This window comes from Myotis lucifugus, unplaced genomic scaffold, assembly GCF_000147115.1.
Source record: "Myotis lucifugus unplaced genomic scaffold, Myoluc2.0 scaffold_304, whole genome shotgun sequence".
NCBI classification, from domain to species: Eukaryota; Metazoa; Chordata; class Mammalia; order Chiroptera; family Vespertilionidae; genus Myotis; species Myotis lucifugus.
The window spans coordinates 828,482-855,086 of NW_005871352.1; the positions used below are offsets into that span (position 1 = coordinate 828,482).

The 26,605-nt window shown below is 43.1% G+C and overlaps 1 protein-coding gene across 8 annotated transcripts in view; it reads left to right on the forward strand.

Annotated features, from left to right (window-relative positions):
* NIN (ninein) overlaps positions 1 to 26,605 on the forward strand; it is a 99,940-nt gene that overhangs the window by 57,474 nt on the left and 15,861 nt on the right. For 7 of the 8 annotated variants that reach the window (XM_014465629.2, XM_023763873.1, XM_023763874.1 and 4 more), the window contains 13 exons: positions 2,162 to 2,272; positions 2,659 to 2,748; positions 5,017 to 5,155; positions 8,190 to 8,311; positions 9,396 to 9,901; positions 11,057 to 13,201; positions 14,475 to 14,600; positions 14,704 to 14,773; positions 16,571 to 16,783; positions 17,880 to 17,993; positions 23,759 to 23,881; positions 24,592 to 24,705; positions 25,463 to 25,609. In XM_014465629.2, the coding sequence (XP_014321115.1) occupies positions 2,162 to 2,272; positions 2,659 to 2,748; positions 5,017 to 5,155; positions 8,190 to 8,311; positions 9,396 to 9,901; positions 11,057 to 13,201; positions 14,475 to 14,600; positions 14,704 to 14,773; positions 16,571 to 16,783; positions 17,880 to 17,993; positions 23,759 to 23,881; positions 24,592 to 24,705; positions 25,463 to 25,609 (4,020 nt within the window). The remainder of the gene's footprint in view (positions 1 to 2,161; positions 2,273 to 2,658; positions 2,749 to 5,016; positions 5,156 to 8,189; positions 8,312 to 9,395; positions 9,902 to 11,056; positions 13,202 to 14,474; positions 14,601 to 14,703; positions 14,774 to 16,570; positions 16,784 to 17,879; positions 17,994 to 23,758; positions 23,882 to 24,591; positions 24,706 to 25,462; positions 25,610 to 26,605) is intronic. The other variant, XM_006100234.3, reaches the window with a different exon arrangement.

A 26,605-nucleotide genomic window follows, 5' to 3' on the forward strand; every position in this document is an offset into this window, starting at 1 on the left:
ATGTGCCTTTTCCCTCATGCATCCCACTCTCCTTTCCCGTGCCTTGTAGAGGAAGTGATCCTTCTCTTTACTGGACTCTGACAGCAGATACCATGGTACAGTGTAGTCTAGAGATAAGCGGGGATGGGGGTCTGGACTCAGACTGCCTGGTTCCAATCCGGATACCGCTACTTACGGGAAAACCATGAACAAGTTACCCAAACCTACTTCCTAATGTGCAAAATGGGCACCATCGTTATACCTACCCCGAGGCGTTGATATGGGGATTAAATGGGACACTACACATATGGTGTCTGGCAGGTAATTGGTACATATGAAATATTCACTATTGTTGAGGTTATGAAAGGTTCCCAAACTCCACACATCAAAAACAGAGCTGATTCTCGCTCCCTAACCATCGAACTATTTCCTCTGTTGAGTTTTCTCCCTGGTCTGCATCATCGCCATGTGCTGTGTCACAGAAGCTCAAGTCCTCAGTCAGCCTCACTCATCAGTCTTTAAGTCTTGATGCTCTGCAGTGCCTCCCAGATTTATCCGCTGCCTCTCCATTTCCACAGGCTCTGGATAGGTTCAGAATTCATCATGATTTCTCATGGACTTAATGTGCAGCCTTTCTTCTGTCTGTCTGACCTCCGCATGGACACCAGAGTTGCCTTATTAAAAAGCACTTACAATCACGCTCTTACCCTTTGTAAGGGTGCAATGTGGTAACACTGGACGCCCTAAAATGGGGCTTGCCATACCTTTCTAGCCTCAGGAACCACCAGCAATCCCCACCCCCCCATGTCATGGCCCCAACCCCATTGCACCTGCCATCAGCTCTCTCGGTTCCTCAATGGGCTTTTATGCTCCTTCACTGCTTTCTCCAACACTGCAGGCCAGTTACTTTTTCATTTCCATTTCACTCACTTTGTTCCATTTCAGTGAAATGAAAATAAGGTAATTTTCTGATCCATCATAGGTCATTGTATTCGTATCTGACTCGCGGTGTCCAGAGCACCCCCTCAGGCCCGATACCTCGAGATTGCTGCTCATTGTTGACAAGAGCACCCCCTCAGGCCCGATACCTCGAGATTGCTGCTCATTGTTGACATCTAAATCTAGACATACTTTGAAGGGTTAGAGTTGTAGAATTGGCATTTTAGGGGGAATGGTATATTTTTTAAATGCTTCAAACATGTTCTCTTTTACTCCATATGCTCTGAGAGGGTGTGAACATGAATGTGTTAACATATATTGGCTCTATATTCTTTTGGCAAAATGTACTTTGAAAATACTGTTCTTCCAATCAGCCTTTAACATTGGAATAGAAAATAGGTTGAATGGCAAGTCTGTGTGATTATATATATTTTTAACAAACGTGGGTGGAAATCTCTCTAACAAGTCCTTTGTGGACTTCATTTTATGTATTATTTTATTATAATAATTTAAACATATACCAATTATGAAAAACCTATATGTGTGTAGCTTTTACATCCTTAAACCAAAATTAAAATGTAAACCAAACTCTATCATCACTAAATAAAAATGTAGGGTTATTCTGCTTTTTACAGTTTTTCTGACCTCTTTTGCTGTTAGCCGAACCAGTTTTCTCTCATTTGATAAGATGTTGAGAATGTCTTTCATGCCATTAAATTTTCTACTGCAATGCTGTCCAGAAGAAAGATAATGCAAGCCATACACATAATTTCAAATTTTCAAATAGCTGCATTGAAAGGTTAAAAGGAACAGGCGAAATTAATTGTAAATCGTTTTCTTTAGTCTAGTATCTCCAAACATTATCATTTTGATGGAATCAGTATGTAAAAATTATTGAGCAATTTTACATTCTTGTGCCAACGCTTAGGCCTCGGGGAGTTTTACGCTCCCAGCATGCCTCAGTTGGTGCTGTGCGTGTTTCAGGTGCTCAGTGTCCACACGTGGCTGCCAGTGGCTCCCTGTTGGACAGCACGGTTCTGTAGGGTCAATAAAAAAAGGAGGCAGGCTTTTAGATTATAAGATAAACAGCCATTTTTAAAATATTTACTTTTGTCTAATCTGAAACTTTCAGAGTGAACAAATTCTCAATCCAGAGCACTGATTCGTGTGCCTCATATAAAATGGTACAACAGTTTTCTTATTTTTCAATCTGTGCCTATTTAATTTCCCCAAATTTCTTCAGGAAAACAGTCGACTAGAAAATGAGCTGCTGGAAAATGCTGAGAAGTTGGCAGAGTATGAGAATCTGACAAACAAACTTCAACGAAATTTGGAAAATGTGTTAGCAGAAAAGGTAAATCTGTTTAAATGGGACTTCCTGATACCCAGCTACCTCAGTGTAGTTTACGCAAAAGAGCAGGAGCAATGCCACCGAGAAAATGACTATTAGGGGAGGATTTAGGTGGGTAAGGGAAGCAGTCACTCCTTGCAGAGATTTCATTTCAGAGGCTGGATGTGAGGAAACCATTGCACGGCACTGAGAAATGATCCCTGGGTTAGCTGAACACATCCCTCTAGAATGTTCTTCCCATCATCCAGTTGGTGGTGTTCCTACTTAAATGTCACATTCCTTTCATACTCAAGAGACTGGGTGAACACCAGACTCTGGGACCTTTGGAATGTTGAAGGTCAGAGAAGGACGCTTGGGAAAATGACAGCTTTCTCCTTTGCCTTTTCCAGTTTGGTGACCTCGATCCCAGCAGTGCTGAATTCTTCCTGCAAGAAGAGAGGCTGACGCAGATGAGAAATGAATATGAGCAGCAGTGCAGGGTGAGTGACCTAAGAGGACTTAGCGAGTGGAGGCAGAAAGTAGGTGATTAGTTGCCAGGGCTGGGGTCCAGTCCCGCTTGACCATTTCCTAGCTGTGTGACCATGAGCAAGACACTTACTCTGTGGGAGCCTCGATGCCTCATATGCAGGAGGTAAAAATAATAGGGTTGTTGTGACGATTCAATGAGTAACTGAATGGAAAGTGCTTAGAACAGAGCCTAGGACAGTGATGGCGAAACTTTTGAGCTCGGCGTGTCAGCATTTTGAAAAACCCTAACGTAACTGGTGCCATGTCACATATAGAAATTTTTTGATATTTGTAACCATAGTAAAACAAAGATGTATGTTTTTGATATTTATTTTATATATTTAAATGCCATTTAACAAAGAAAAATCAACCAAAAAAATGAGTTCACGTGTCACCTCTGACACGCGTGTCATAGGTTCGCCATCACTGGCCTAGGACATGGTAAGCACTTAACCCAAATGCTAGCTGCTAATATTATTATTTAGTATCTTGAAATATTAGGGAATCATGCACACTTCATTTAAGTCTGCTTTATCTAGGTCGGAAATTACCGGTGCTTAGAGGAAAATATGGTTTATTCCAAGTGGAGGAATATATGTGGTCATGGTGATGTGCTTATTCCAAAATTAGCCTTTCCTGATTCATCATTACAGACCTAATCTGATGTAGTTTGCTGTTGTCCCGTGGGGGTTTTTTTCTGCTTAGATTCCTTATTTTATTTACAAAATGCAAATGAAGCAGAAACCACTCAAATCTTTAGCTAGTAAATAATTATAAATTCCTACCAGAAGAGACAAAAAAAATCCTTAAATAAATAATAGAAATATTGGATTTTTTAGCTTAGTTGTTTGAATTTTTTAGCTTAGTTTTTCTTAAGTCACAAAGACTTCTTTATTCTAACAAGGTAAGCATAACTGAGTTCTGACTGCTTTAGATGAACAGAGAAATGAGAACATCACCTTCTTTTGAGGTTGCTCATAGTCTGCCTTCTCAGGAAATATATATGCACATTTAAAGAAATGAAACATTCATGCTGCTTTTACAATTAAGTTTGGCTGTCGGCTCTAATCAAGTAGAGGTGTTTTTATATGTCTTTAAAGTGAATTATGTCATCGGTAAAATCTGTCAGTTCTACCTCCAAAAATTCCCCAAATCCATCCACTTCTCTATTTTTTTGAAAGCTTTTCGTAACGATACAGTTCACCCATTTGAGGTGTACAATTCACTGTTTTTTAGCATATTCACAGAATTGTGCAACCCATTACCATAATCCATTTTAGAACATTTCATCACACAAAAAGAACTCCTACTCCACTTTGTTATGCTTTCTCTCATGACCCCAGCCCTGGCAACTAATCAGTCACCTACTTTCTGTCTCTATGGATTTGCCTGTTCTTTACATTGCATATAAATGGAATTATACAATACATGGCCCTTTGTATCTGGCTTGCTTCATTTAGCATAATGTTTTCAAGGTCCACCCATGTTGTAGCATGTATCAGTACTTCATTTCTTTCAGTTGCTAAATAATACTCCATTATATGATTGTACCAGATTTTATTTATCCATTCATTAGTTGATGAACATTTGGATTGTTTTGAAGATTGTGTATAATGCTGATGTGAATGCTTGTGTGCAAGTTTTTGTGTGGATATATGCTTTCATTTCTCTTGGGTATATACTGAGGAATGGAATTGCTGGGTCATACGACGACTGTATGTTTAACTTTTTGAGAGAGTGCCAAACTTTTTCCAGTGGGTTTACACCATTTTACATTTCCACCAGTATGAGAGTTCCGTCTCTACAGCCTTGCCAGTAGTTACTATTATATGTCTCCTTTTATTATAGCCATTCTAGCAGCTCTGAAGGGGTATCTCACTGGTTTTGATTTGCATTTCCCTGATGGCTATTGATGTTGAGTGTCTTTTCATTTACTTACTGGTATATCCTCTTTAGAGAAATATCTATTTAGATCCTTTGCCTAATAATTAAATGAGTTATTTGTCTTTTTAGTGTTGAGTTTTAATAGTTCTTTATATATTCTTGTTGCAAGTCCCTTATCATGTAATTTGCAAAAACTTTTCTCCCATTCTCTAGGGTTTTTTAATTTATTTTTTTATTTTCTTGATAGTATTCTTTGAAGCACAAAAGTTTTTTACTTTGATGATATCCAATTTATCTGTCCTTTCTTTTGTTGCTTGGTGTCACATCCAATACTCATGTTGGTTTTTAAACTCCAGGTATTACAAGACCAAGTGGATGAACTCCAGTCTGAGCTGGAAGAATATCGTACACAAGGCAAAGTTTCCAGACTTCCCTTGAAGAACACACTGTCAGAAGAGCTTGGTGTTAACAGTGACTGCCTTGAGCCTGACCAGGGTAAGCCATTCAGACACCATCTTTTCAGTCTCTGCCTTTGACTTTTCCTTTTAGAACCATGGTTGAATGTAGAATAGACAAACTTTGGCAACAGTAACAACAGAAAAAGACTTTGGCAGTACTATATTCTTGAGCTATTTCACTTGTGGTCTGTGTTTTCGTTCATTCTTGACATCTCTATGAGAATATTTCTATCTAATTTTGATACGCAACAACCAAGGAATGGGAAAATCAAACCACAAAGATATTTGCTTTGTTTAAAAAAAGAACTGGCTACAAGTCTGAGAATCCAGGCCTTGGGAGTGTTAGAATTCAGACACTGAACTATTGCTGAATTCTCCCTTTCTAAAAGAGCGAATAACTGGTATGACAATGATTTTTTTTTTTTTGCGGCGGGGGGGGGGGGTGGGGGGGGGCGAGGGAGGGGGAGCCAGAGACCACAGAATTTGGTTTTCTTATGCTGGCTGTGCTAAATGTCTGTATTGCCTCTGCAAAACAACAAATAAAATAAATGTGTTGGTTGTCTGTGCCTTTGAGGAAGATTTTGAGTGGCAAGGCTAGGGAGCCTTCCTCTATTCAAAATTGACTCTTTTCCTCCTTCCTGGTCTTCTGCCTCTTTCTTCCAGTGTGTTAAGTTGGAATTTCCTAAAGGGCTCATAATAAACTCTCCTGTTATAAATACTTTTGCCCACTACTAGTTGTTACAGGAATACAGGTCCTTATGAGAGTTATTCTTCTCCTCACCTATTTATTCTAGAATTAATAAGGGATGGGGGAAGAGACAAAAAGAGGCCTTAAGACCTTTCTTCTGATTCTAAGTCTGTAGCTTTACTGTAGTGTAAGGATGGAGCCTAACTGATAATATGATACATTTCAGAAGCTTTTCTGGACTTTTCCATAGATGACCAAGTGTTGGGGGGTTCTCCTCATGGGTACGTAACTTGCACTATCACTCGCCAGTTGAGGATATGCCATGACATATGAAGCAAAACAGCTCAAAGCAAGACTGTCAATTCTAGATGCAAGATTTATGCCCTTTCTCCCATCTGCCTGTGTATACTCACATGAAAAACATTTTTTTTGGTTAATCCTCACCCGAAAATAATTTTTCATTGATTTTTAGAGTGAGTAGAAGGCAGGGGGAGAAACACAGAGAGAAACACATCAATTGGATGCCTTCTGCATGCGCACTGACTAGGTCTGGAGCCTACAACCAAGCCCTTGACCAGAATTGAACCCGGGATCCAAACTGGCTAGGGCTGAAAAACACTTTTGAGTCCCCCACCTTTAAAAATTTCTACATAGTATTAGCTATAATCATTTTGTCTATGTACTAGCTCAGTCCCCAACCTAACATTTTACATTTCAATGTCCCTCTCAGTCATCATCCTGGGCCGTTGCAGAGGTGAATTCATACAGTTGAGAAAATTTCCACCAGACTTCCTATATCTGTGTTCCAATCTACGCCCTATTTCTCCTTCTTTGTCTTTTACTATAGCCTTTGTTTTTAAAATCTGTATTGCTATCCCAGCTCTTTTTGCATTTCCATATGCATGAAATATCTTTTCCATCCTTTTACTTTTGGTCTGTGTATATCTTTCATTCTGAGATGGGTCTCTTGTAGACAGCATACATATGGGTCTTGTTTTCTTATCCATTCAGCTACCCTATGTCTTTTGATTGGAACATCTAAGCCATTTACATTTAAAGTGAATATTGATAGGTACATATGTATTATCATTTTAATTTTATTCATTATAACTATGTTCCTCTGTTGTTATTGTTCTTCTTAACAGCGAAGACCCTTTAACATTTCTTGTAATACTGGTTTGGTGGTAATGAACTCCTTTAGCCTTTTCTTGTCTGGGAAGCTCTTTATTTCTCCTTCAATTTTCAATGATAGCTTTGCTGGGTAAAGTAGTCTTGGGTATAGGTCCTTGCTTTTCAAATACTTTGAATATTTCATACCAATCCCCTCAGGCCTAAAATGTTTCTGTTGAGAAATCACCTGACAGTCTTATGGGAGCTTCCTTGTAGATAACTGTCTTTCTCTTGCTGCTTTTAAGATTCTCTCTTTGTATGGAGAGGCATGCTCCACCCAAGAAAGATGGTGTCTGTATTGTGGAAAAGTGACTCAGTATAGGAATCCTGGCAACTGTTCTATCATCTCTCTCCCTAGAACCACAAACCCCCATCTCTCCTCACATGATTCTAGTCTGCTCCACCCTCCCTCCACCTGAGCCCAGGTTGAGTGACTGCAAACAAAAGTTTTTGTGTTGTCCCTTTAGGAGAGCACCCGTGTCCCTAGTAGCAGATTCTTGTCTCTCCCTGGTGGACAGAATCCCTCCTGCTTTTCACAGCCAGATGTTATGTGGATGCCTCTTGCTGGCTCTGGTGCTTTTGGATAGGGAGCAATTGAGATATCCCACCAGATTCTCAGCGGCAGCCCTTGGGAACAGGGCCAGCCCTTTTCATGTTTCCGCCCTTACTACCAGTGTAAATAAATCCTTGGTTATAAGACTTCTGTTCAAATAGTCTTCATTTGGTTATTCAGGTTGATTGTTCTATATTTTAATTTTAATTCCAGTTTAGTCCTGGGAGGAGGTCCATGTACCTTCCGTCTATTCTGCCACCAATTTGGGCCTCTGTCTCCACCTAATTTGTTACTTGATATTTTTTGGATGAATAGAAGGCTGGTCAATGTGACCAAACGACTTCAGTCCACAGCATTTTTGTTAGGAGGCAATCAAGTTTAAGAGTTTCCACATCTACTCCCCACCTACTGTCCAAAAAGATAGATTCTGTAAGGTTTGGTGCATTGACTGTACGTGACAGAATCTGCTCACCTTCATGTTTCTCTTGTTTTCCCTGATGCTCAAAAACAGAAGAAACTTCTCTTGCCTTCTACAGTTTCCTAGTAGATCTCATCTGTGGCAATTTAGGCTAAAATTATTCCTTTATTCAATGGTATCCCTCCTCTGATGCCAGCTGTGTTATTGAAAGATCAGGGTCAGTAGATCTCATGTATTTTCAGGGCTTGGTTCTGAAGACTGCAATCCACTGAATATGAGCATCGAGGCAGAGCTGGTCATCGAACAGATGAAAGAACATCATCACAAGGACTTGTGTCACCTAAGACTGGAACTTGAAGATAAAGTAAGTCCTTATCAACCCTGTTCTCTCATTTCCTTGATAGGCTTTTGCATGTAGTGGATTCTCAGTACTTCGTTCTTGTACAGCAGCATTTTCTATATATTTTCTCTTGTGTCTTGGTGGCTGCCAGGAACCCATTTCCTCAGGATGGTTTCATAGGCCAAAGGTGAGACCTTTTCCTCAGAGTTTCTCCAAAATGTAAGATCTTCATTTTCCAGCAAGCATAGAACTCGAAGGCCATTACATTTTCAACTTGTTAAAAATGTCTTGATAAAACAAAAACAAAAAAGCCCTTTACTATAACATTACTTCTTACATTATGTGCAAGTTCTGAATATTGGCCTCCAAAACCCTTCCTTAACCTTGTCGCTTCAACGTATTTTTTTCATTTTTCCTTTGAGTTATCCTATCCTCCAGTTAAACCAGGTAGTTTTCTGTTTTTCGTCAGACTGTGCTCTTTTGCTCATGCTGTTACTGCTATGCTATTTCTCTCTCAGAGTCTACTTACCCTTCAGTGTTTATATCAAATGTTTTCCTCTTGCTGCACCCATTCCTGAATTCCCCCCACCAAGTGTGCTTTTTCCCTCCTTTGAATCCCCTGGTTACATTGTAGCTCTTTACCTTTTATATATTTTTTATTCTGTCTTGTAGTACAATTCTCTGTATTTGTCATAGACAGGTTTCTCCTTGATGGCAGGGATTTTGTCTTACCCAACTTTGTGTCTCCACGAGGCTTGCAGAGTGCCTGATAGGTGTTCAATAAATATATGGATTTAATTCAGTATGTTAAGCCCCTAAGTTCACAGTTGGAAAGGATGCCTGGGAAGACCAATGGTATCTATGGGAAGGTCTGGTCAGTTTTAATAGAGTTGCTCAGAAACTAATACAATTCAGCCAAGTTAAAATAAAGGAAAGCAAGCCATGCCTGATGTAAATGTGTCTTATTTAATGTGTTTTTGAATTGTTACTTTAAAACAAAATGGGAAAACTGAGGAATGTATTGTAGGAAAGAAAGTACTTCTGCCCCATCGCCTCCCCGTGGCCTGGAGTTGAGTGACATTGTGGTGGTTTTGCTTCCTGGCTTTAGGTGCACCGTTATGCACAGCAGCTAGAGGAAACCAAGGCCGCCTGTGAGAAGGAGCAGGAGAACATGAGGCAAAAGTATGAGAACGAAGTGCACATCCTGGAAAAACAAATAAGCGACCTTCAACATGAAATGGCGGAACTCCAGGGCCGGGCAGCGGCGCTCCAGGAGGCACAACATCTGACGAACTGCAAACACGAGGAGGAGAGGAAGCAACTGCAGATGAGGTGGGACGAGGAGAAGACTCTCCTGCAGGAGGCGCTGAGGCTGGAGCATGAGGCAGAGCTCCAGGACAGGCTGGAGCGGGCAGAGGAGAGCTTCGCCCGCGAGAGGGAGGGACTTCTTCACAGCGGTGCCTGGACGGAAGAGAAGGTGAGGGGCTTGACTCAGGAGCTCGAGCAGTTCCACCAGGAGCAGCTGGAAAGCCTGGCGGAGAAGCACGCTCTCGAGAAGGAGGAGTTGCGAAAAGAGCTCTTAGAAAAACACCAAAGGGAGTTTCAAGAGGAAAGGTGAGAAAATGGGGGAGATGGAGCGACCTGGGTGCCCTCCGTCCCAGGCACCAGAAGTCCCAGTCAGAGAAGGAGACGCTAGTGAATCAGAAGGCATAATAGCCCCTTGAAACACTTTTTCAGTTTTTCAACTTGTTTTGCCATTGTTCACACATAGACCGTCTTGGGGTTATTGAAACTGTTTTTCTTTTAAAAGGGGAAACTATGCCTGGTGACAGACTTGTATCTTTTTTTTTTAATCTCACCCAAGGATATGTTCTTACTGATTTTGAGAGAGAGAGAGAGAGAAGGAGAGAAAAAGAAAGGTCTATGTGAGAGAGAAACATCAATTGGTTGCCTCCCATATGCGCCCTGACTGAGGATCAAACCCACAATCTAGGTATGTGCCCTGACCAGGGATCTAACCTGCAACCTTTTGGTGTACGGGATGATGCTCCAACCAACTGAGCCACCCGACCAGAGCTCAGACCTGTATAGGTCACAGATGAGGATAAGATTATTGCAAATGTGGGTCCTTCCTAGTTCAATCCTGTTGTTTTCTGAGAAAGGCTATTTATAAACTACATTCTGGGCAAAGTCACATTTCCTCCCAGAGTTATGAAACTCTACTTTGTGCTTACCTTACTTGTGTGAAGTCTCAGGTACATATGAGGCCTTTGGCGCTTCATACTCTGATGACCTCATGCTACTTCATTAAATAAGAGGCAAAAACATGTGACTATAATACGTGTGTTTTAGGTGATTATTATCCTTAAATACATAATTAAAAAGAAAAAAAAATACTTTCCAAGTTAGGGGGCTATAAATGCATTTGATCATTTACCGTGAAATATCAGTTTAAGTGGTTAAAAATCTGAAATCAAATACATCCAGGGGAATGCCAAAGATTTTTTTTTTCCTTCTAAATTTTTCTTGTAAATGCAGAGAGAAGTTAAGTACTGAGTCTTTTCAATTATGGCTGCTGGTCTTGGCTCTCAGAAATGACATCCCTTCTCAGTGTAAATGAATCACAGAGGGAGAAGTGAACACTATTTCTAGAACGTATTTAAATTGTTTGCTTGGCAGCTTCTCCTGTGCATGGGAAATGTTTTCTTTGTTTGTTTGCTTCTGGAGTTGATGGCAGTTGGAGTAATGCTGTATGTTGACCACATTTAGGGAAAAAATGGAAACTGAGTGTACTAGAAGAACCTGTGAGATAGAAGCCCAGGTTCAGGCTGACTGTCAGAAAGTCACTGAGCGATGTGAGAGTGCTCTGCAGAGCCTGGAGAGGCACCTGCGCCAAGAGCTGGGGGAGCTCCTGGAGCAGCAGCGCGAGGAGAGGTCTCAGTGGCAGTTTGAGAAGGACGAGCTCACGCAGGAGTGTGCCGAGGCCCAGGAGCAGCTGAAGGAGACTCTCCGGAGAGAGAAAGCGACTTCCCTGGCCTTGACCCAGGAGAGAGAGATGCTGGAGAAAACATACAAAGAACACCTGAGTAGCATGGTTGGCGAGAGAGAGCAGCTACTCAGAGACCTGGAAGACCTCAGAAAAGTGTCTGAAAGTCAGCAAAGCCTACTGTCCGACCAGATCCTGGAGCTGAAACGCAGTCACGAGAGAGAGCTGAAGGACCGCGAGCAGGTCCTGTGCCAGGCGGGCGTCTCGGAGCAGCTGGCCAACCAGCGGCTTGAAAGGCTGGAAGTGGAACGTGACCAGGAGAGGCAGGAAATGATGTCCAAGCTTCTGGCCATGGAGAGCGTCCACAGAGTGACCTGTGAGAAGGCAGATCGAGACAGAGCCGAGATGAGCACAGAAATCGCCCGGCTTCAGAATAAAATTAAGGAGATGCAGGAGGTGGCATCTCCTCCCTCCAGGCTGCCGAATGGCTGCCAGGAAACAGGAGGGGAGGAGGCAGAAGGAAGTGGAGCCATGTCCCTGCTCCAGCAAGGAGAGCAGCTGTTGGAAGAGAACGGAGATGTGCTCTTGAGCCTGCAGAGAGCTCACGAGCAGGCCGTGAAGGAAAACGTGAAGATGGCTGCGGAAATCTCTCGATTGCAACAGAGGCTGCAGAAGTTAGAGCCCGGGTCAGTCATGTCGTCTTGTTTAGAGGAGGCCACCACTGGGCTTTTCGGGAATTCTGAGGAACAAACAGAGCCATGTTTACTGCAAAACCGCAGGAAGCAAGTAGAAGGTGTCACCAGGCGGCGCGCCCTGAGCGACCTGCGGGACGATGAGGCCCGGGACCTGGGAAGCACGGGGACGAGCTCTCTCCAGAGACAGGAGGTCAAAGTCGAGGCGTCTGAAGCGTCCATGGGGAGTTTTTCTGAGCTTGAAAACAGCGATGAGACCAGGACTGAGACCTGGGACCTGAAGAATCAGATTTCTCAACTTCAGGAACAATTGATGGTCTTACGTGCGGACTGCGATCGAGCTTCTGAGAAGAAGCAGGACCTACTCTTTGATGTTTCTGTGCTCAAGAAGAAACTCAGCGCGCTGGAGAGAGTCGCCGAGGCTTCTCCCAAGTATAAGCTGTTATACGAAGACGCCGGCAGAGAAAACGACTGTCTCCAGGAAGAGCTGCGAGTGCTGGAGACGCACTACGACGAAGCCCTGGAGAACAACAAGGAACTCGCTTCAGAGGTTTTCCGGTTGCAGGACGAGCTGAAGAGAGCGGAAGAAGTGACCGAGACGTTCGTCGGCCTGGAAAGGAGTTATGATGAGGTCAAAAGAGAAAACGAGGAGCTGCACCTTGTGGTTTTGAGACTTGAAGGCACGATTGAGAGGCTGCAAGAAAGAGCGGCACTCCAGGGTGACTGCTTCTCCCTGTGGGAAGCCCAGTTAGAGGACCTGGACCCCGAGCCCGATGGGAAGGCACTTGCGCTAAATCAGACACCGGGAGCACGTGCGTCCAAGGCCTTGAATGTATGCCAGGTTATAGAAGAACATTATCAAGAAAACCAGTACCTTGGGCAGGAGAACACCCAGATCCTGGGAAAAGTAAAAGCACATGAAATTGCCTGGCTGCACAGAACAATCCAGACCCATGGAGAAAAGCCTGGAGAACAGAACCAGGTGATCATCGAGGAAAACACCACCCTCCTAGGCCTCCAACACAGACATTTCCAGCGTCAGGCCGTGATCGCGGAGTTAGAACTGGAGAAAAAAAAGCTGCAGGAGCTGACTAGGAAGTTGAGGGAGAGAGTCACTAATCTAGTGAAGCAAAAAGATGTCCCTGCTCAAGGAGGGAAGGAGGAAGAGCTGAAGGCAATGATGCATGACTTGCAGATCACGTGCAGTGAGATGCAGCAGAAAGTTGAGCTTCTGAGGTAACGTATGCACCTTCTAAACTTCACGGAGTCCCACCGAGCACCTGGCCACATCTAACTTCTGCTGCTTGCTGTACCTAGAGACACTAACCTGTTAGTCTCCAAGAAGAGAGCAGTGCTTTAGACTTCCTTCTGCTTCTGTCACATTAACAAGTAGAATAACCTTGCCTAGGAGGCACCCCCTTCCTCTGTAGGAAATGAATGTCACTCATTGACGTGTGAAAGTTGATAACGGAGAGTGTTTGCTGTTTAACCATGTGCATCATCCGTGTATGTCGCGTCTTTAACTCTTTTCTTGCCCTTCATCTGGACAGGTAGAATTTTTGTTGTTGTTAAATGTTATTTTCCTCATGTTGATGATACCTGTTATATGAGAATGAATGCCTTTTGTATATTATTAGCTTGCTTGGTAGATAACTCTCTTTATACTAATATAGGATAAATGCGTTTTGTAGCTTATAGTTTTTTCCCTTATACCACTTGAAGATATATGCCAATATTCCATAAACAATAGAAATTTATCTTAGGACATATAATTTAATTGAGGAGCTATCAGATTTTAATAAATGTGCTTGAGAATAAAGACAACAACAAAAAGACTTGAACCACTGCTCACTTGGCTTTATAAAATATGGTTGCAATAGTCTTCTAGCAAATTTGGTTTTAAAAAAATGTGTAAAATATTGCATCATGTCTGAAATATCTTAATGATATGAAACAAAATTTAATTCTGGATATAGTTTTTCCTCTTCTCACTTCAGAGGATTTTCCGTTCTAAAAACCAGAATATATGAAATGGAAAAAACACACAAAGTAAACATTGTGTGTATTTCAGTATGGCCCTTTTATTCATGTAGTGAATTTTCTTTCTCTAGGTACCTTGGGGCCTAAAATGAAAGCTAGTACAACTTAGTAATATGGTTTATGTCCATTGGCAGCAGGCAGGCCTTGAGACTGAGATAAAGGAAATTATTTGCTCAAAGCAGTAGGCTCGCCACAGACACGATCAGCAACCAGAGTGGCCATTGCGTCTCCCTCTGTCTCCATGCACAAGTGTTTCAGCCACACTTCCCTAATGTCTTAGTGAGATTCTTATTGCCCATAAGAAATGAGTCAAAATGTTATAGTTTGAATTCTAAGAACAGAGACTACTAATTTAGACTTCTCATTTTAACTGGCATGAAATACTTGTTTCATAAAATTACTAGAAAGTATTTTCCAAAGATGCCAGATGACTGCCTTGTTGTAACTACTTTTCAAATCTTTGCTTCAGATATGAATCTGAGAAGCTTCAAGAAGAAAATTCTATTTTGAGAAATGAAATTACTACTCTAAGTGAAGAAGATAGCATTTCTAACCTGCAGTTGGAGAAATTAAATGGATCTCAGGAAGAAATGTGGTAAGACATATACTTACGTTTTCTTAAGGCATTTTTGAAGGGACTAAAACTATTTTACTTCAAAATTTAAAGCCTAACCCTTAAGTTTTCATTGTCCCTTTAGGCAAAATATAGAAACTGTAAAACAGGAAAAAGCCGCAGTTCAGCAGATGGTTGAAAATTTAAAGAAACAGGTAAGGAGATATTTCATATTTCCCAGTGTTACTTGAGTCTGAAATTTTCTCTTTTTTTATTTGAAATTTACAGATTTATAGGATATGCTATTGGGATAACATGTAGCTAGAGGTGGTAAGGTTGTAAATTTGGAGATTCAAAATGGAAACTCACCTCATGATGACTCTAAGTTTCTATTTTCTGTGGGTTTAATAATGTATTATTATTTCTTGGCTCTGAGTGCTTGATACAAGCTTTATAATCAGTGGGAATGGGTAGGCGATACCTCTGAAACCACACCTACGTCATGCTAGTTCTATCCCTCAGACAGTTGCAACTGTTAGCTCCTTCCTCTTCTCACCAGGATTGAAAGCAGAAAGTTAAGGACAAAATTTCACAGATACAGAATGCCAGTTCATCAGTATCTTTTCACAGAATTATGATTTATTTAGGTAACTTGTGCCAGTCAATGCCCAATTTGTACAATCTCACAACATGCAATTTTGTGGGCGAAGGCCACTTAAAAATCTGTCTGAAACAGTCAGTCAGTCAGTAGGCAAGGGCATCCTGGGAAAAGAGTAGACAAGGTATTAACATCCAAAATGTATTTTGTATACTTATAAACAAACTAGAGGCCCAGTGCATGAATTCATGCATGGGTGGGATCCGGCCAGTATGCCCCAATGGGGGCCCATTGGGCCGGGCCAGCAGGGGGTAGGGGCCGCGGGCGGTTGGTTGGCGGCCGGCCCCACCCCCAACTGGGGTGTTAGGGGCTGAGCTGGTGGGGGCAGGGGGGCGATCGGGCCTGGATCAGGCTGGTTGGCTGCCATAGTGTGAGTCATAGCCACTGGTTGTTCTGGTCGCTCTGGTCGTTCTGCCGTTCTGGTTGCTGGGCTTTTATACTAGTATATATAGATGGCAAAACCCAGATGAAAAATGAATAACCAATATGAATGGTCAAGTCACAGAAAAAAAAGAATACAACAAATAAAAAGATGGTCAGCCTCATTAGTGATTAGGGAAGTGCAAATTAAATGAGTTTCTTTTTTCAGATTAGCAAAAATTAAAGAGTGATTTCATCAAAATAAAAGGGGTGGTGAGGAAACGAAGGTGCTCATACCTAGTTGGTAGAACTGTAAGTTGGTAGCACTGTGAGAAAGACGTGTTGGGGATATCTATAAAAATAGTAATGTAGATGCATGCCTTCTAACCCAACAGCCCCACTGCTAAAAAAAAAAAAAAAAAAAAAAAAAAAAAAAAAAAAAGATCCTAAATACAAAATGCTAACATGTGTAAGTGAATTTTCCAAAAGATTGCTTTGTTTCTTCATCATTAAAATTCAATGCATTATGCAATGTCTTGATCCTTGGAATACCCAACAACCACTAAAATATATAGCATATGGTGGTTCCTGAATGCACTGACTTAGAAGATGGGTCTGTAAAATAGGGTAAGTGGGAAAACAGGCTGTCCAAACATCTGAAATGATTCCAATTTCTGTCATAAAGGAAGAAATCTCTCTGTGTACAGTCTACGGGTTTTGTCATATGCATAGAGAACAATCTGGAGGGACACACATGTACCCAGCTGTGAACCATGGCTGCTCATGTGGAGTGGATTTGGACTGAGTGTCTATCGCTTCTTAACACACTTCTGAACTGACTGAATGTGTAACAGTGATTCTGTATTATTTCTGTTATTAAGGGTGTGTGTGTAACTTCATCTACATATCGAGGGGAAAGCCAATTAGTCTCTAAATCTGTTTTTTAGCAGAAGTAGGGTAACTAGTTTTTAAGAGTTATTTCAATTTTAATTAGATTTCAGAATTAAAAACCAAAAACCAACAGTTGGATTTGGAAAAGACGGAACTTAGCCAAAAGAACTCTCAAAATCAGAGAGAATTGCAAGAGCTTAATCAACGTCTGGCGGAAGTGCTGTGCCAGGAGAAGGAGCCAGGGCGCGGCACGCTGGAGGAGTGGCAAGAGGAGAAGTCTACTCTGGAAGCGGAACTGGAACGCTGTAAAGTGCAGGTACGCTCTGCAGCCACCCCACAGCCTTTGTGGAGGAAATCCCAACAAATAAAAGAAATGCTTATACAGTGTTACATTTCTTGTACATAAAGTCTCAATCGTGAAAACAGTGTGGTACCGGCATATGAATAGATAGAGATATATAGATGTGTATTTATGGATGGCCCAGATCTTGGTTTCTAAACACCTTTCTCCTATAAAAGGAACCAGGGCTCCTTGGAAAAATGACTGATTCCAAGGCTGGGGGACAAGGAAAATTCAAGATGAGCCTGGAATATTTCATGGTGCCAGGAAGAAAAAAAAGCTCAAAAAAGATGGGGCATGTTGAAAGGACACAGGGCCCAGCCTCCTTTAGGCCAAAGATGGAACGATTTCAGCAACAAAATCATCATAGTAAAATATAAAATAAATATGGTTATAAACGTAGGATAAAATAAATATCCATATGGCCACACCGATATAAAAAACTGAGTACGTAAATAAAAGGGGGGGACACACTGTCTTCCTTACAGTAGAATTCCAATTAATAAATGAAGAAAAAAATAGAAAGCCATTAGAAGGCAAACACAAAAGTAGTGATTGTAGACGAAACCCACTGATAGACACGAAAATTAATAAGCAAAAGTTTAAGGAGAAACACGATCTGCATCGCCTCAAGAATGTCTCCAAGAGAGAGAGTTACTTTACAGTGGGGAATTCTTCAAAAACTACCCTAAAAATCATGCCCATGCCTTTTGAGAGGAGAACCTTTTAAAAGATCGTTTAGTTAATTCCATTCAGTATAAGGATGAATGGCCATAAACCAGTGTCATTGGCTCTCTCTCTCGCTCTCTCTCTCTCTCCCTCTCTTTTCTGGAGCACATCTGTGCCTCTCCTTCCTCTTTTGTCCCTCAATAGGCATATCTCTCTCCCACTTTCTCCTAAGCACCAAGGGTCCTTAATAACTTTCTAAGTAAACTTTCCCTTATTTAAAAACAAAACCGTGTGTCATTGAAATTGTACTAGTGTGTCCTTAATGCTGCCTTTTGTGGCCCTAGTAAGTTTCCTCAGGTTAAATGATTATGTCTGTAACTTAACTTTTTAATTTTTTTCTTAGTCCTCCACTTTGGTGTCTTCTTTGGAGGCAGAACTCTTTGAAGTTAAAATACAGACGCATATTGTGGAACAGGAAAACCTCCTTCTCAAAGATGAACTGGAGAAAATGAAGCAGGTAAGACTGTGCTGCTTAGGAGAGGTCCGGCGAACCTCTTGTAGGACCATATGTACCTGATGGCCTGGCTTTGCCAGCCACCAAATGTCCTTTTGACTGAATCCTGTCAACTAGCTTATTGCTCAGTAAAGTTGAAGACTTGCAATACAAGTCTATTTACAGGGGGGCCTTGACTTACGAGTGTCCCGACTAACAAATTTTTCGAGATACGAGCCAAAAACATCAGCCCAGCATCACGTGTCTCACTCGTTCACTTTTTGATTTGACATACGAGTAATTTGAGTTACGAGCTCTGTCACGGAACAAATTAAACTCATAAGTCAAGGCCCCACTGTATAAGGGCTTTTATTGCTAAATCTCTAGTTCTAGTTTGTAACTTATATATGTCGTAGACTGAAATTCTGTTGCTATAAATGATCACAACCACTTTAGTTTAAGAAAGTTGATGTTCTACTTGCTCCAAACCAGATGAAAAAGTAATATAAGTTTGTCTACAAAGAAGGTACCTTTTTCCTTGTAACTTTAATAACCCTCCACCCAGATTCATGAGACACAGGCAAAGCTGGTCCTTCTTATCCTTTCCTCACAGCAAGTGTGAGGCGTCTCAGGCATAAGGGTAAATTCTAGAGGATTATCAGGGATGCAGTCTTACTTAGGAATCTGGCTTTCAGAGCCTATTTCAAAGTTTCAAAGACTTAATTTTGAGTATAAAAGAGAGTTTACCTTAAAGTTATATCCTGGACATTGTCCTGTTTTATTCTTTACTAGAGGCCCGGTGCATGAAATTCATGCGGGGGGTGAGGGGGGGTGGGGGTGGCGTGGAGTGTCCCTCAGCCTGGCCTCCGCCCTCTCTCAATCCGGGATCCCTTGGGTATGGTCCTGAGGCCTGGCTGGTGATCAGGGCCTATTGGGGCTTTCCTTCCCCCAGCTGCCAGCAGCTGGCCCCACCCCCGCCGCTGCCACTGCTTGCCATCTGTGTGGCACTGCCCCCCCGCCCCCCGCCACCGGTCGCCTCCCTCTGTGGGCGACAGGCGTGGGGTGCAATTGCTTGGCTGGCCTGGGTCTCCCTCTGCAGAGCGATCACTGGCCTGCCCCCACACCCACCACAGTGTTGCTGGCCAGTGGCCTTGGCCTCCCTCTTTGGGGCGATCGTGGAGCTCCCTTACCCCCCATCGATCACCCCACCGGCCGGTGGCCTGGGCCTCCCTCTTTGGGGCGATTGGCTGCAGAGCCCCCACATCGATTGCCCCACAGAGGGTGGCCTGGGCCTCCCTCCTCAGGGCTATCGTGGGGCGATGTGGGGCCCCTGACCAATTGCATTGCACCCCCCTTGGTTGGGCTGGCGTCAGTGCATGTCATAGCATGGTCGTCTGGAAGGTCATCTGGACAGTCGTCCTACTGATTTGCATATTACTCTTTTATTATAGACTAGAGGCTCGATGCACAAAAATTTGTGCACTCGGGGGGGGGAGAGGGGGTCCCTCAGCCCAGCCTGTGCCCTCTCGCAGTCTGGGACCCCTCAGGAGATAATGACCTGCTGGCTTAGGCCTGCTCCCGGGTGGCAGAGGGCAGGCCCAATCCCTAGGTGCAGCCCCTGGTCGGGCTCAGAGCAGGGCTGATTGGGGAGTTGGGGCGCTGCCCCCTGTCATGCGCAGAGCAGGGCGGATCGGTAGGTTGCGATGCCATCCTCAGTCACACTCAGGGTACAGCTGATTGGGGGGTTGGGGCACCGCCCCCTGTCACACTCAAGGCAGGGTTGATAGGGAAGTTGCGGCGCCACCCCCTGTCACACACGGAGCAGGGCCGATCAGGGGGTTGAGGCGCTCCCCCCTGTCATGCACAGAGCAGGGCCCATCAGGGGGTTGGGGAGCTCCCCCCTGTCACGCACAGAGCAGGGCCCATCAGGGGGTTGAGGAGCTCCCCGCTGTCACTCACAGAGTAGGGCCAATAGGGGAGTTGGGGCACCGCCCCCTCTCACACACAGAGCAGGGCGGATCAGGGGGTTGGGGTACCGCCACTGTCACACTCAGGGCAGGGCTGATGGGGAGGTTATGGCTCTACCAGGGGGTTGGGGAGCTCCCCCTATCAGGCACAGAGCAGGGTGGATAGGGAGGTTGGGGCCTCGCCCCTGTCACACTCAGAGCCGCAGGGCGATCAGGGAGTTTGGTCGCTGCCCCCTGTCACGCTGATCCCCGTGCCAGGAGGCCTTGCGGCTCCACTGATCCCGGTGCCGGGAGGCATATTACCCTTTTACTATATAGAATAGAGGCGTGATGCACGGGTGGAGGCTGGCTGGTTTGCCCTGAAGGGTGTCCTGGATCAGGTTGGGGGTCCCCACTGGGGTGCCTGGCCAGCCTGGATGAGGGGATGATGTCTGTTTGCATCTGGTCACACACCCTTTAGGGTGGGGGTCCCCACTGGGGTGCCTGGCCAGTCTGGCTGAGGGGCTGAGGGCCGTTTTCAGGCTGGCGGGTGACTGAAGCTCCCAACCGCTCCTTTTTTCTTTTTTTTTTTATTCTGGGCCAGCTTTAGCTCTGAGGCCTCGGCTGCTGAAAGCAGGTTTCTGGCCTTTGTTTACCTTCTGTATTTGATACAATGTTGCAGTCCGGCTGGCTGAAGCCCGCCTGATTAAAGCAGGTTTCTGGGGTTTTGTTTAGCTTCTATATTTGCAACATAGCTGCTTAGAGTTGCAGCTGAGAGGCCGGCAAGTCAGGCGGGGAATGGTAACATTGAAGTCCTCCGTCACTGGAGCAAGCAAGCCTCCCTGTTCGCTTCAGTGCATGGCTGCCGGCTGCCATCTTGGCTGGCAGTTAATTTGCATATTGCCCTGATTAGCCAATGGGAAGGGTAGCGGATGTACGGCTAATTACCATGTTTCTCTTTTATTAGATAGGATTCTGAAATTTTCAGTGAGTACAGGAATCTTTCTGCTTGAGCAAAACTAATTTATAATAGGAGAATTTTATCATCCCATTTTATTTAATTTGCTTCACAAATGGATTACTTTCACATTATGACATCCTTAGATTATAAGATTCTCTCTTGTATCTGTTCATTTTATGAGCATAACGGTGTCCCTACCACTGAGTGTCCTGTTTGTGTTGACCTCTAAGTGACTCCTGTCAGTCTAGATTTCCTAATAGAATTATAAGACCCTCAGGGAATTTGTGTCCCTCATCATGCCTAGGACAGTACCGGTACCTATGGGGACTTTCACAGGATCTTGTCAAGTCAGATGCTACTGTGCAACGCATCTCTGTTCTGCCATAACAGAAGCTGTCAGTCCACACAGACATTGCAGAAGTTAAAACTTGCAGGGCCCTTCTCTGGTGGATAAGTATTCCAAAGCTCTCATTACCAACTTCATCCAAATTAACTGGGGCACACTTTTCTCCTTTACCTTTGAAAGTCGGCCTGTTGTTCAGCCTCTAAGATGGTAATGATGGGTTCCAAATCCGTAGCAGGGGAAACGTGTGCTTTGTGACTGTGCTAAGCTAGAGATCAGGAGAAGAGGAGCAGAGCTGGGAGTAAGACAGCTTGATGAGGACATCATTCCTCACTTCTTTATTGCATATGTTTTACAGGGGCATTGACATAAATCGTGCTCTGGAAAAACAGTGAGCCCTGTCTCCCTTTGGCAGGAAGCTGTTGTGTGGCACTCTTTTGGATCATATAGTGGAATGGTGTCAGCCATACAGCTTGGACCTAGAAAGCATGGGCTGCTCTATGGGACATAATGACTCCTCATTCACAAAACACTTTTGTTACCTGTTGCAATGAAAAGAAACATGAATAGCATCAGCCGAAGTCACAAGGCTGTTCGTAGACACCTGGCAGGCTTTGTGAGGGTCCAGGGTTGGGGAGGCAAGGCGGTGAACAAAGGAGAGAGGCCCTTCAATTAAACCAGTGCCTGGGTACTTTAAAATACATTTTCCTACATCCTTCTGATTTGTTTAGATTTGTAAGGTATGCTGGATTTGTTGCCAGTTGAAGGCTAAAGTCAACTGTCAAAGACTATTCTGTCATACTATTCCTAAAGCTAAGTGGAAAAGAACTTAAGGTAGGAAGTAGAAAGATGGCCATAAAATCATCTATACTAATAAAGAGCTAATATGCTAATGGCCGGGACGCCGTAATGGGTAACGACCAGACCATTGGCATATTAGCTGGGGTGTTGCTCCGGAGATGGGGCGGAAACGGGGAGGCGCCCGGAGGAGGCGGGACCATCCCTTTTTGGGGAGGGCAGGGGTGAGAGTCCGTAGCGCCCCCCTCACCAGTCCTTCGCCACCCACTGCTCGCACTCTGAGTGCCCCACAGCCCACCTGCCAGGGGAAGGAGCACAGCGCAGCAGGCAGGAGGCTTCCACGCTCTCCTCCAGCACCATGACAGGCAGAACTGCTGCATTGCTCTGGAGACTGGGTGGTAGTGGGGAGGCGCCCGGAGAAGGCAGGACCAGCCCCAGGTGACTCGAGGGACTGAGGGCGGGGCTTGAAGCGGCCAGAGAAGGCCAGAGGGTTTGGGGGCTGGGCCAGGCACACTGGAGCTCTGTGTGGACAGGTTCCGGTGTGAAGGCAGGGCTGCAGGTGGGTGGGCAGAATAAAGAATTGAAAACTAGACGCCGAAACCGGTTTGGCTCAGTGGATAGAGCGTCGGCCTGCAGACTGAAAGGTCCCAGGTTCGATTCCGGTCAAGGGCATGTACCTGGGTTGCGGGCACATCCCCAGTAGGAGATGTGCAGGAGGCAGCTGATCGATGTTTCTCTCTCATCGATGTTTCTAACTCTCTATCTCTCTCCCTTCCTCTCTGTAAAAAATCAATAAAATATATTTTAAAAAAAAAGAAAAGAAAACTGGAAAGCCAAGTGAAGTGGAGGGAAATGAAAAATGCATGAACTGTGGAAACGAGTTAAGAAGTGTACGAAACCCGTCTCTTTAAAGCAGTGGTTGGGGGAGGGGAGGTTGCTCCCCCAACCTGGGAAGTTTAGCGATGTCTGGGGGTGTTTTTTGGTTTTCATAACTGATGTGTGGGGAAGAGGGAGGGTGCTACTGGAATCTAATTGGTAAAACCAGCCATGCTGTTAACCACCCTACAGTGCACAGGGCAGACCCCACAACAAAGAACTGTCAGGCCCAAAATGTCAATAGTGCTAAGGCTGATGCTGAAAAGAAACAAAAAAGTCTTTGGTTTTCCTGATTCCATAAAGTGGAGAGGAGGAAGCCAGTGTGTCCACACAGCAACATTTTACTAAGCAAGTGGATTTGAGCATCTTCCAAAGGGAAGGGTATATGGAACGAGCTAAAAAATAATGTGTTGTCTTTCAACTTGTTCTTGTGTTAATACATTGTACTTGGTTCATACCAATTCTATAATCTTGACTGAGATTTTTGAAAATGATTCACTTAGTTAAGAAAGCATGAGGAAAATGTATTGTGCTATATGTACATGAGTTAAATTGATGACAGGATGTCAGTATGTTATTTATTGAACCCTGAAAGTAAAGCAGAAAGCTAGGACCATTATTTATCAATGTCTGTCTGGTTGAGTCTATCTGAACAGACATTTCCACAGTGCATTGGAGAATGGAGAGAAACTAGCAGGGAACATTTTGTTAATGTTAATTATAGTCCCCAAGAGTTTATGTGTCCTCTGAAATGTCCACAGATAGGGAAATAGCAGCAGCCCTGAAAATGCCCTGTTTATAAATACCTTTTTATAAATGTCGGCATGAGATGATTGGGGAGGGCTCGTTTGTTTATCTCTTCCAGCTGCTCAGATGTCCCGATCTCTCTGACTTCCAGCAAAAAATTTCTAGTGTTCTAAGCTACAATGAAAAACTGCTGAAAGAAAAGGAAGCTCTAAGCGAAGAATTAAATAGCTGCGTTGATAAGGTAGTAAAAATAAGATGACTTTTTGCCATCATTGTACAGTGTGCACCATAATGAGCATTTCTCTATGCCCTTGGCACGCAGGCCTAATTGTTCCGGAGGCTCCTGGAACAGCATTTCAGCTGGCATTATGTGACCTTAGAGCTCCCCAGGCCATGATGTTAGCAGGAGCTTAAAGTAGTTGTCTATAACCACATCATTAAATACAGTAATATAAAGTTTGTCTCATTTTAATATGTAGCCATGCTACTTAATCTATAATTTTAAAGGTATCATTGTGTATTTATATATAGCATAAAAATATATTGTTGCATTTAATAATATGAGATCTAGTACATCGACACTTTTTTTTTCTATTGTGTTTTCCTTAGCAAATCCAAAACACTGCTTTTGTCCCACCTGCCTTACTAGGTCCTCTGTATTTTCCTATTATGGTATACTCTTGAGATTTCTAATTGCCTCCCAGTCTACCATCTCTAACCCGCAAAATATGAGGCAGTGAGAAAGGAAAATGGAAATCCCCAAAGAGAAGAGACTCCTCAGAATGAAAGGTAGAAAGGGAGTCAGTTGAGAAAACTTCTTTCTTTTGCCTTGCTCTGCTCCCCCTGTAAATAAATGGTACTTGATCTTTTCAGTGTAAGTGGAGGCATATAAATTGAGACTAGATATGTTTGCAAAGATGCCCTGTTACCTCTTGTCTTTCCCTGAAACAGCTGGCAAAATCAAGTCTTTTAGAGCGCAGAATTGCTACTATGAAGCAAGAACAGAAGACTTGGGAACAGCAGAGTGAAAGCTTAAAGTTGCAGCTAGCGGCTTCACGGGAAAAGGTGTGTGGACAATTCTTGCTTCATCTGCACAGTTAATGTTTTCTTCTATCTTCCAGCAGAACCCCCAGTGGAAAAAATGGACGTGGTCTAAAAGGACTCGGAATGATTTAGTTTGACTAATAGTTGATACATACTTATAGTATAGTTAAATAATTTGAATATTTCCCTCAAATTTCATTATCATTATGAGGTTACTTATAAAAGCTTGAGAATAATGTGTAAAAAGGACTGCTTGTTCCAAATTTAGAAATGGAATTTCTAAGGCAGGTGCATGCCCTATTATAAAGATCTCTATCTACATTCCTTTTACCAATTTAATTTTTTAATTGAGATGTTAACATGGTAGCCCAGGGTTCTACCAGTATATCTTCTTATTTTTAACTAAGATGTCCTTTACAAACCAACACCACAGGCTAAAATTGTTACAGAAATTTTTACAATTTCTATAAAATTAGGTAAAACCATCTTTTGTGATGCCAGTTGGTCCTCATTGGTTCTGTAAGATATCACTTGGTAATATATCAGCAATACCTGCTCCAGGCATAGTGCATCATCGTCATAAATATAATTTAACATCCTGTAAGTATACATAATATACTGGGTTTCCACAGAGCTGCTGTAGAGAACGGGATGTAATAAGTAGAAACAGAAGGGACCTAGGTGTTATCTTGTCCTAGCTCGGTCATCATCCCTGGACATGCTGTAGGTGAGACCACAAGGATTTGGGTCACAGTGTAAGGCTGTTCTCATGATGCAGGTTCAGAGTTTAGAGGACACACTACAGAATGTAAACCTGCAGATGTCCCGGATTAAATCCGATCTACGAGTGACTCAGCAGGAAAAGGAGGCTTTAAAACAAGAAGTGATGTCTTTATGTAAGCAACTTCAGAATGCTGATGACAAGGTAATTTTTTTATTGAGGTTTAACTTTATACAGTAAAGTGTACACATTTTAAGTATATAACTTGATTATTTATATACATATATATGTAAAACGTTATATTTTACGTGTGTGTGTGTGTGTGTGTGTGTGTGTGTGTGTGTTTAACCGCCACCTCGTTCAAAATATAGAACATTCCCAGTTCCCAGCAGGTTCTCGTCTGTCCCCTCCGGTCGATAACCTCAGGGGAACCACTATTCCACCCTCTGCACCATAGATTAGGGACGCTGGTTCTGAACTTTATATAAATAGAACCATCGTGACAAGTTAACTTTGGGTATTGTGAAAGTCAGAAGACCATGACTAAGTTATTTTGTTGTAAAATTAAAACATTTTGATGTTGTGGAAAGTGTGTCTCACCTTAATATCACAATGCTGCTTCATCTATGCACAAATAAATTAAGAAAATGTTATGGACGTCAGCCCTCGGTAGATTTTGAGATGTCCTACCTACAAGTAGGCATTACTTCAGTTACTTTATCTCTTAATAGTTGTTTCCATTTTTAAAAATTATGTCTGAGCTGACATTTTTTCTCAAAATAAGATGGTGCCTTTTTTTCTTTTTTATGTTTTAACTTAAAAGGCTTATCAAGTTGTGTTACCTTTTTTGTTTTTTAAAGCATTTTTCAGCATCCAAAAAAATCGCTTTGGTAGCTTAAAGTATATTTCTGTATTCAGGCCTCAATCACATGGACAATATGTGCTTTGGAATCTGAAAAAGGATATGATTGCATATGTGAAAATGAAAGTAGACTTGAGCTTGTGAAAGCGTTCAAGTTAGCAGTGCATTTCCGAGTCCCCTCGGTGTCCTCTGTTAATCAGAAGAGCAGTTATCTGGGTTCAAAGCATAACTTCATAAGAATGAGGCAGTTTGTATGGCCACCAATCTCTATGTACTTGTGTCCTGTATGGAGCTGGGACTTGTCGAACAATCACATTTGCTGTTAGACTTGATGGGGC